General features: G+C 37.2%; 1 protein-coding gene across 2 annotated transcripts; it reads right to left on the reverse strand.

Annotated features, from left to right (window-relative positions):
• Nucleotides 1–709: 709 nt before the first annotated feature.
• aimp2 (aminoacyl tRNA synthetase complex interacting multifunctional protein 2) lies at nucleotides 710–8,850 on the reverse strand. Of its 2 annotated transcripts, none has more exons than XM_056251409.1 (4): nucleotides 8,584–8,850; nucleotides 7,372–7,578; nucleotides 3,778–4,012; nucleotides 710–1,149 (listed from the first exon to the last, which is right to left on the reverse strand). In XM_056251409.1, the coding sequence occupies exons 1-4, from the start codon at nucleotides 8,704–8,706 to the stop codon at nucleotides 761–763; spliced, it is 954 nt and encodes a 317-aa protein (XP_056107384.1). In that variant the 5' UTR covers nucleotides 8,707–8,850; the 3' UTR covers nucleotides 710–760. The 2 variants fall into 2 exon arrangements, with proteins under 2 accessions (XP_056107384.1, XP_056107394.1); XM_056251419.1 differs by having other exon boundaries at nucleotides 8,692–8,847.
• Between the last annotated feature and the right edge of the window lie 2,612 nt (nucleotides 8,851–11,462).

The raw sequence follows: 11,462 nt of genomic DNA on the forward strand, positions 1-11,462 counted from the left end.
ATCCTTCAGAAATCACTCCGATATGATCTGAAGCTCAAGACACATTTCTGATTATTATCATCAGTGTTGAAAACAGTTGTGCTGCTTCATAGTTGTGGAAACCGGTGAATAAAGTAAAACAAAAAACAGCATTTATTTGAAATAGAGCTTTAGAAACTGTTTAAATGCCTTTACTGTCACTTACGGTTGCTGAATAAAAGTGCCAATCCTTTTTTTTTTTTTAATAAATAAATCTTGCTTAGCCCAAAGAGTGTATTTTGCTTTATAAAGAACACCATAAATAGAAAAAAATAAAACTGCCATCCTTTGGTCTAATACTCAGAGAAACATGTCGTTCTACTTTACATACGGCTGAGTTATAAAAAAAAGAGGTGAAAAGGTTTAACAGGTTTGACATCACATACCTGCCATTTCACACCCCATATATCACGCAACAGAAACACACAACATCTTTAAAGCGTTTTATTAGGCACAAGGCGGGAGGGAGTTGTGTTTTACAGTAAAGCCCTCTCTCTGAGTGTTTGACCTGGCCTGGGATCAGTTCCAGATCCACTCCAGTTAAACCACCATCAACATGACATCATCACCACACATCATCCTACAGACCCCGAGCTCAGGACACACCGCCGGCCTCTGGGATGTAAGTGTTCGTTTACGTTTGGTTATTGATGATGTCACATTGCACTTCCCTTTTTTTTTTTTCTTCTTCTCATTACACGATTGACAGTGGCGTTCCTCGTTTTGATCTCACAGCTTTCGCTCACTGCAGTAACGGATACACGCAGTGGAAGTGGCCCAGGTTCTGGCAGGACTTGAGCCAGCGCTGTACGTTGGCAGGAGCCGAGCTGCCCTCGCCGGTCTGCAGGACGCAGCAGGCGCACACCACGTCGGCCAGGGAGAACGCCTCGCCCAGAAGCCACGGAGAGCGTCCCAGAGCCCCGTTTAGTGACCTCAGCACGGCCGCCCGCTCCTTGTTGCCCCCCTCGGCCAGCTGGAACACCGCCGTGTCGATCCAGCTGTCCATCTGCGTGGCGGAGACCGGGTCCTGGGGGTCGGCGCCCAAAAGACGGAAGAGGAAGCGCGCCACGTTGGCCTCGCCCTCGATCGGGCACATGTTCTGTGTGCTGAACTTCATCTGCAGCTTCGACACTGAAACCAGACGAGACCACACACAACGATTAACCAAACACTGCAACTACATTTTGTATAACACTTTATGCAGCTTATGGGTAATATACAATAAAAGGTGCTCTATGTAACTTTTCTACTAAAATGAATCCTTTTTTTGTTGTAATCACACATTAAAATGATCCACTTGTCGAGTTTTGCTATTTCCTCTGAAGGCCAGTATTCCTATTTCTATGTGAGGTTTCCGGGTCGGATTTACCGCGAAATCCAACGGATGTGACGTGCACGCGCGCTCCCGAGCCTCTCTCCTTATATACAGTCAATATACAATTGTAGACGGTCAGGGAGTTACGTCCGGTTAAAGGCGCACGTTTTTCGGCTTATATCTCAGTCAATCTTTGATCAATATTCCCAACACTCTAATCGGTCGTAGTGCTGGACGGGGCCTTTCGAACGAGCCCACCCCCGAGGTCCAACTCGCCCGGCTCCCCGAGTTATAGCCGTTCGAAATCGGGGGTCCCAGCGAACGGCGATCCGGTAGGGGGCATCCCCGAAGCCCGCCACTCTAGCGTTCGGGCAAGGGTTCCCCTGGGACCTCCTCCCCCGTATTTGAGCTCTCTGGGTCTTTGCGTTCCAGAGATACGAGCGATTTTCTTCTGAGGTCGTGACGTCACCGGCGTCCGCAATTTTGCAGCGCGCCCGATGGTTTTCTGCTAATATCTCCGCGAAAACACCACCAAAAACTATGGAACTTATATGGTTCTTTTCAGCTCGACTAGATGGTCCCAACGAGCTCGGTGCTCGCCGAATCCGTCTAGTATTCGCCGAGATAATAATACGTAATAGACGGTATTGTCTATGAGTTCGAGCACTAGCGCTCTAAAATTTGGTTGCAATCTGAAACATCACCACTAGAGGCCGCTAAAAGTTACATAGAGCACCTTTAAGCGAACATAATTTTGGGTTACACTTTATTTTAAGGTGACTTGGTCAAATACGTACTGGGTAATATTAATTAACTACATGTACTTATTATAGAGTTACATTTCGGGTTAGTAATTATGCATCATTTGCGGTTATTATTACTATAGTAAGTATAATGTAATAACGTCACCTTAAAAAGTGCTACATAAATTTCTTAAAAAAATGGTGCTTTTGTACGGAAGCGTATTGCGTTCACTTGAGGAAAAAAAATCTACTCTGTTTTTCTGAATTAACGAGTTCATTATCTCAGAATTACGAGATAATTTATGGAAAAAAGTTTTTGCTCTGTTTTTCTGAATTAATGACTTAATTATCTCAAAATTATGAGTAACTCATTAATTCATAAAAACAGAGTGAAAAAAAATGTTTTTCAAGAAAAACTTCTCTCATAATTCTGAGATATTAACTCGTTAATTCAGAAAAACAGTAGATTTGTTTTCCTCAATTGAATGCAATACGCTTCCGTAGTTTTGCCAGGATATTTTCCCCCATTTTCCTCATAGGATAAATGGTAACACTTTACAATAAGGTTTTATTTGTTAATATTATTTATCTATATCAGTTAACTTTATTTTAAGGCGACGTAGTATTATTAATTAACTACCGGTACATGTACTGACTATTGAGTTGGGGTTATTTGTAATTATGCCTAATTTACTGTTGTTATTATTACTATAGTAAGTACATGTAATAACTTAAAATAAAGTGTTAAAAAAATGGTTCTTGTTTGTTGGCTAGGGTATTTTCCCCCATTTTCCTCATCGGATAAATGGAAACACTTTACAATAAGGTTTCATTAGTTAATATTAGTTAACTACATCAGTTAACACAAACTAACAATGAACAATACATCTACAGCATTTATTAATCTTAATTAGTGCGCGATTAATCGCATCCAAAATAAAAGTTTGCGGTTACATAATATGTGTGTCTGTACTGTGTATAATTATTTTGTATATATTTAAGAAATATGTCTCATTTATATATATAATATAAATTATGATTAAATATATATACATGCAAATATTTCTTAAATATATACATGCATATGTGTATTTATATATACAAAATATTTATGCACAGTACACACACACACATTATGTAAACACAAACGTTGATTTTGGATGTGATTATTCGTTGCCCCGCACTAATCTGAACATTTACAACATTTTTTAAGATCCAAAGTTGCATCTGTTAAGTAAACATGACATTTGTTTTATTACCTGACATTCGTAAATGCTGTAAAAAATATATTTCTCAGTGTTTATGTTGCATTAACTAACAAATGAGACCTTATTGTAAAGAATAATATTTCACAGTATTGTACTGTGTTTTTGGCCTTGGACTTCTTTCAAAAACATTAACGCTCCCAAACTTTGAACTGTACTGTACCTTTATTATTATTATTATTAAATCGAAATCACACCGACTTTAGGTTTCCATGAAAGCATTGCCAAAAATCGTGTCTACAGAGAAAATGAACGTTTGTAGAAATGTATGATGGAAACCCAAGATCTCACTGTACTGTAATATGTAGGACGGTGCCTTCGAGACGTCCCATGAAATTTAAATGTTGAAAAGTTAAGCAGACCACACACCAAGCACACTTTCAAAACTTCAGTCTTCAGGCTTTTTGCCTTCAATATGTCAGTGACATGCTCTCACCATCTTTCCATATGAGAGTGAAGCCGAGCTGAAAGCGCTGGCGTGCGTAGCTGTCTGTGTGTCGCGGGCCCAGGCAGGACATGAGCGGCGGGGGCACGGCGGGCACGGAGGAGTGCAGGTGCACGCTGGACAGCACCTGGTACCGCCGGCACAGCAGACCGTGAAGCACCAGCAGCGACAGAGGAGGACGGGCCGGGTGGGCGTTGATCACGATGTCCCGCAGCGCGCCCAGGTCCTGCAGGACAGCGAGGAACGGGTCAGTTCAGCACGTTTGAAGACTTACAAAACGTGAATCCATTTCAAACCGACTCGTAATGTATCACTCATTTGTTGTGAATCTCATGCTTTGGTTCACAGCAGAAGCTTGTGACGGAAATCTCACAATTCGGACTTTTTTTTGTATTATTTTGAACATTACTCCAGTCTTCAGTGTCACATGATCCTTCAGAAATCATTCAGATATGGTGATTTGATTATCAAGAAATATTTCTGATTATTATCAGTGTTGAATACAGTTGTGCGGCTTCATAATTATGGAAAAAAAGAAAAATATTTTTGTGATATAATTGTGAGATTTTAGTTCGAACAAAAACTATCTGAATTCCTTTTATATTTTTTTTTCTTCCATTTTACAAGCATCCACATTCAAATAAAAATCAATTGAGATAAAATACTTCTCAGTTAGGGCTGTGCGACAGTCAGTGACAAATAAATATAAAAAGCAACCTCATAACTTGAATTATAGAGGTCATCATAACTGCATTTAAAGGAATAGTTCACTTAATTTAAATTCTGTCATCATTTACTCGCACTCAAGTTGTTTCAAACCTGTATGAACTTTTGGTAACACTTTACTTGAAGGGGTGTGCATAAGACTGACATGACACCTTCATAATCATGACATGACACATGTTATGAATATGAAGGAAGTTTTATGCATGTTTGTGACAACTGTCATTAAGTGTCATTCACTCAATTATGACATTTTTAATGCAAATATGACATTGTTTGAGATGTCTTTGTTATGACACCTTGACATAAACCAATACATCATAACCTGTCAGTCTCTTTGTCATGACAACTTGACATTACTAAGACAACACAACCTGTCATAAACATGACATAGCAGATGAATTATCAAACTTAAGAATCCACTTAGCTTTATTGGTTAACATTACATTAAACTGTCATGTGGTTGGTGTTGACATTGGCTGTCATGAGGCCATTATAACTGTTTAATGATAAATTCAATGTGTACCACTGTAGTTGAGGTCACGAAAAATATTCATGACACAGTTATAATGGCCTCATGACAGCCAATGTCAAAACCAACCACGTGACAGTTTAACTTAATTTAATGTCAAGTTGTCATGACAAAGACACTGACAGGTTATGATGTATTGGTTTATGTCAAGGTGTCATAACAAAGACATCTTAAACAATGTCATATTTGCATTCAAAATGTCATTATTGAGCGAAAGACACTTAATGACAGTTGTCATAAACATGCATAAACCCTACTTCATATTCATGACATGTGTCATGTCATGGTTATGAAGGTGTCATGTCAGTCTTATGCACACCCCTTCAAGTAAAGCATTACCGATTTTCTTCTGCTGAACACAAAGAAAGATATTTTGAAGAATGTCAGTTGACGGACCACATTGACCTCCATAGTATTTTCGACATTTGACATTCTTCAAAATATCTTTCTTTGGGTTCAGCAGAAGAAAGACATTCATACAGGTTCGAAACAACTTGACAGGATTTTCATTTTTGGGTGAACTATTTAAAAACATTAACTACCTTTAAAACATCACAATTTCAGAATCAATCCCACATTTCAATACAGGTGCAGCAAACAAACACAACCGGGTTAACTGGATTGACATGTTTAGACTGGCGTGTTTAGGCATGCTTGAGGAAAACATCTGAGTTTGAACCATCCAAATGTAACTTAAAAAATGTCCTGGCTCTTCCAAGCTTTATAATGGCAGTGAATGGCCGTTTATGTTTTGAAGTCCATCAAAGTTCAAGTGTTAATCTTTTGGCGTAAGTCGACTTCCGTACGGCCGTCTGCCGGAAGCTAATTATTTTAGTCGATAAAGTTTTAAATATGGATATTTTTCTTACACAAGCGCATCGCTTCGCTTCAGAAGGCCTTTATTAACCCGCCAGAGCAGTGTGGAGCACTTTTATCATGGAGAGATGCACTTTTATCATGGATAGATGCACTTTTATCATGGATAGATGCACTTTTATCATGGATAGATGCACTTTTATCATGGATAGATGCACTTTTATCACGGATAGATGCACTTTTATCACGGATAGATGCACTTTTATCACGGATAGATGCACTTTTATCACGGATAGATGCACTTTTATCATGGATAGATGCACTTTTATCATGGATAGATGCACTTTTATCATGGAGAGATGCACTTTTATCATGGAGAGATGCACTTTTATCATGGAGAGATGCACTTTTATCATGGAGAGATGCACTTTTATCATGGAGAGATGCACTTTTATCATGGATAGATGCACTTTTATCATGGATAGATGCACTTTTATCACGGATAGATGCACTTTTATCACGGATAGATGCACTTTTATCACGGATAGATGCACTTTTATCACGGATAGATGCACTTTTATCACGGATAGATGCACTTTTATCATGGATAGATGCACTTTTATCATGGAGAGATGCACTTTTATCATGGATAGATGCACTTTTATCATGGATAGATGCACTTTTATCACGGATAGATGCACTTTTATCATGGATAGATGCACTTTTATCATGGATAGATGCACTTTTATCACGGATAGATGCACTTTTATCACGGATAGATGCACTTTTATCACGGATAGATGCACTTTTATCATGGATAGATGCACTTTTATCACGGATAGGTGCACTTTTATCACGGATAGATGCACTTTTATCATGGAGAGATGCACTTTTATCATGGAGAGATGCACTTTTATCATGGAGAGATGCACTTTTATCATGGATAGATGCACTTTTATCACGGATAGATGCACTTTTATCATGGATAGATGCACTTTTATCATGGAGAGATGCACTTTTATCATGGAGAGATGCACTTTTATGATGGATAGATGCACTTTTATCACGGATAGATGCACTTTTATCACGGATAGATGCACTTTTATCACGGATAGATACACTTTTATAATGGAGAGAAGCACTTTTATCATGGAGAGATGCACTTTTATCATGGAGAGATGCACTTTTATCACGGATAGATGCACTTTTATCACGGAGAGATGCACTTTTATCACGGATAGATGCACTTTTATCACGGATAGATGCACTTTTATCACGGATAGATGCACTTTTATGGACTTCAAAACATAAACAGCCATTCACTGCGATTATAAAGCTTGGAAGAGCCAGGACATTTTTTAATATTACTCTGATTGTATTCGTCTGAACGAAGAATGTCATATACACCTGGGATGGCTTCAGGGTGAGTAAATCATGGGCTAATTTTCATTTTTGGGGGAACTATCCCTTTAAGGTAAACAATTAAAATGCCTAATGGTGCATGTAAGGCTGACCTTGCCCAGTAGGGAGTCTAGATCAGCGGTTCCTCTGAACACAGACTCGACGGGTGCGTGAGAGAGTGTGGTGGCGTCCAGGTCCGCATCAGGAGTGGTCACGGTCTTCGTGAGCCCGTCCACCGTCGCCTTGAGCTCATACAGTCTCCTCAGGACTTCATCCTGACGGTCCTCCAGCGCCTTCACAGCCGGATCCACCTCCCCGTTCTGAGACACACACGAGAAGAGACGGTTTACATGGATCCCCTCTCAAACATACTATTACACACTACAAAACAACATTTGGCTGCATTAAACTAAGTACAAGTGGATCCTAATATATATATATATATATATATATATATATACACACTACAAATCAAAAGTTTTGGATCGATAAGATTTTTAATGTTTTTAAAAGAAGTCTCTTCTGCTCACCAAGTCTGCATTTATTTGACTAAAATACAAAAAAAAAACAGTAATATTGTTAAATATTATGACCACTGCTTTCTATTTTAATATATTTCAAAATGTAATTTATTCCTGTGATCAAAGCTGAATTTTCAGCATCATTACTCCAGTCTTCAGTGTCACATGATCCTTCAGAAATCATTCAAATATGATGATTTGATGCTCAAAAACATTCATTATTATTATCAAAGTTGAAAACAGTTGTGTACAAAAAAAAATTTCCGGGATTCTTTGATGAATAGCAAGTTCAAAAGAACAGAATATTTGAAATATAATCTTTTGTAACATTATAAATGTCTTTACTGTAACTTTTGATCAATTTAATTAATCCTTGATGACTAAAAGTACTGATTTATTTTATTCCTTTCCCCCAACATTTACCGATCCAAAACTTTTGACTGGTAGAGTATATTAGCTAGATCAATTTACCATTTCATCCTCATTTTGTCTAGTATGATACATCTCCTTCCTTAAGTCTCAATGTGGTGTTGTTAGTCGCTGGTAAGCAGTAGTGTATTAAACTAAAAGTGTAATTTCAGAAAGTTATAATTAGAGGGCCAACCTCTCATTCTAGAGCACAAAACACTGCAGCTGTCAATCATACATGTGTGTATATTACATCAGACAGAATGACACTGAGAGTTGCAATATCAGTCTGTCTGATGCAACAGAGATACTGTGTATCATACGCATTTTCATCATTTAGTGCTGGTGTGTGTGTGTGTGGCATCTGAATGGTGAATTGATCGTTAATGTGATTACCTGAAGCGCGTGCTCGCTGCAGTTCATTCCCTGCGCGTGGACATTCGGTAACTTGTACATGCACGTCGGCAAATCAATCTTTATGTCACCGGGACTGACGGGCTTTACCTGGTACATGGGCATGATGACGGGTGACCAACGCACTCCAGTGCCAAAAATAAAAGCACGGGATCCAGATATGTTTGTTTTTTTGACGGGGTTTGTCCGTCTAGCAGCCAGCTAACAGTAGCCGAGTGGAGAGAAGAGGCCGCCACACGTCATTTCCGGTGAGGGTGAAAGCACCAAAGCACGCGGTGACGACAGAGGCTGAAATCTGCTTTGTTTTTTTAACATTTTGTTTTTAGGATTTCTTAAAATAATAGTTAGATATCAGAAGTCTTTGGCAAAGACTTGCTTTAGTTAATTCAGAACTGGCTGATTTTGAAATTGTGTAGACTTGTACCAAAATATAAAACTATGCTATAATTATATTAAACGATATTATATTTTATTATATTATGTTATATTATATTATTTATATTACATTATATTATATAATGTTATATTATATTATATAATGTTATATTATATTACATTATATTATATAACTTTATAATACATTACACTAAATTATATAATGTTATATTATATTTAATTACATTACATTATATTATATTATATTATGTAATATTATATAATGTTATAGTGTATTATATTACATTATATACCTTTATTAGTTGGGGGCCTTAAGTATATTTTCGCGCAAATTCATCTAAAAGCGCCAAATATGGCACAGATGTAGCTCACATCATACTGAAATGATTTAGCTAGGGCGCCGGTGTGGTGAATAATCCGGTCACTCGGTGTAAATAGTCCGGGTGTAGGACACAAGCAATCCGATTGGTTCAAAGCACGTTTTATAGGTAATCGCTTTGGTGCCTGGTTACAAATCATACAAAATCACTTTATTATAGAAGACGTTTGTACTACGGTATAACGAGTCATTAATGTATTTTAAATTATACGTTTCATATACTAGTATTTAACCGAAGCTATAGATTGTGAAAATAAACATTTCTCGTTGTTAGTGTGTTTTTTAGTTAGCTTAGTAGCATAGCATACAGCTAACGTTATCCGATGATCGTGCTATGAGCTTATACTGCACTGATACTGCCTTACCGTATTCACAGCAGTTAATAGTGCGATTATAATTCATTATTTTTTAAGCAATAATCGGCACAATATGCTACAGGTACACTTTTATTTATTAAAAGAGCCATAACATAATGTTTATTTGTGTATATTACTATTTTCTTATTAACAGTTTAGACATAAATAAATAAATTACAGAATGCTAGCTATGTTTTGTGGGTATAAATATTTAATTGGTTGTCAAGCCTTGACTAAAGAACAGTATAATAACATTATGGAATCACAAATCTTAATGTAATCAAACACCTTAATTCATATAATAATCTTTTATTTTAAAGAAATACCATTTTTAAGTGTGTTTTGTGACAAAGTTATTTGTTATTAAGCAATAGGGCATAATATGCTTTTTTTATTACAAGCATGTCATTTGTGTACTAATGCATTATGATTTATGGCATAATATAATCTTAATACAGAACATCATACAACACAATAACATTTAATGTAATAAAATTAGTGAACCAAAACTTGTATAAAATTGTAATTAAATTTCACAATACATAATGAATTCAACTGAATTAATTATGAGATGTAATATATTAAATTTTTATTAACACAAAACTACAAGCAAAATGCACATCGTTTTAGGACATTTATAGAGCTTTCACAACAATACAAAGCAGCTTTAAACAGAAACACTTTTGTATGTCTTTACTTTCCTAAATACTTTTGTGATAGTTCTCTGGCTATACATTGTGAAGATTTAAAAACAATTAATGTCGAGTTAGCTGTGTTTAAATATTTAATGAACTGTAAGGTTAAAGTTTGAGAACTAATGAGACACAAATAGATGCAGTGTCTTTTGCTGTATGAAAAGTCAAATCTTTAGTTTGAAGTAAATTCATGTTGTATATGCAGTCAATTCTTTGTGGAACCATCCTAAGGCCTAGATGATGCAGTCAGTCAATTTCCCCTTTAGATGGTGGGGTCGTGACCTGGTAGGCGAGGAGGTGTCATGGACTGGCTTGAGGGAACTCTGCAAAAAACCACGTTAAAAATGGGTTTCAATGTTTTTACTTGGATCTGCAAGCCCAAAGGTGCAACGCAGCAGAACGTAGTTAGCTCGTTGAACCTGGGGTGTCATAGATGGACTGGCTTGAGGGAACTCTGCAAAAAAACACATGATTGGGTCGTGACCTGCAAAACACACAAACATGCTGTAACACGTGCATTTGTACACGCAAAGTCTGTTGTGCTGTGTAACATCACTCACTGTTTTTACTTAGATGGGCAAACTGGAAGGCACAACGCAGCAGGCGTAGTTACCTCGCTGAACCTTGTCGTCATTTCCCCTTGGTATGATTGGGTCGTGACCTGCAAAACACACAAACATCCTGTAACACATGCATTTGTACACGCAAAGTCTGTTGTGCTGTGTAACATCACTCACTGTTAGGATGTTGTGACATTACAAGGCCATTTTAATGACACACTCCACAAGATAAGATATCTCAGCCCAAAATTGACTGAAACCTTCCATTCGTCTCAGTATTATAAGGCTGATCTGAACAACAGAAGATTCAATTTCTTAATTAAAATATATACTATATAGTATATATTTGTACCAAAATGATACCTTAAATTGCATACCTCAGGAATCAGTTCACACATTACAAGGTAATTATGTTCAAGCTTTTTTTCCTTCTTTTGCTTAAACACAATGTTGTCAATGTGTCCTAGAAGTTCCT

The sequence above is a fragment of the Rhinichthys klamathensis genome, unplaced genomic scaffold (assembly GCF_029890125.1).
Source record: "Rhinichthys klamathensis goyatoka isolate OS25496 unplaced genomic scaffold, OSU_Roscu_1.1 h1tg000004l_1, whole genome shotgun sequence".
NCBI lineage: Eukaryota > Metazoa > Chordata > Actinopteri > Cypriniformes > Leuciscidae > Rhinichthys > Rhinichthys klamathensis.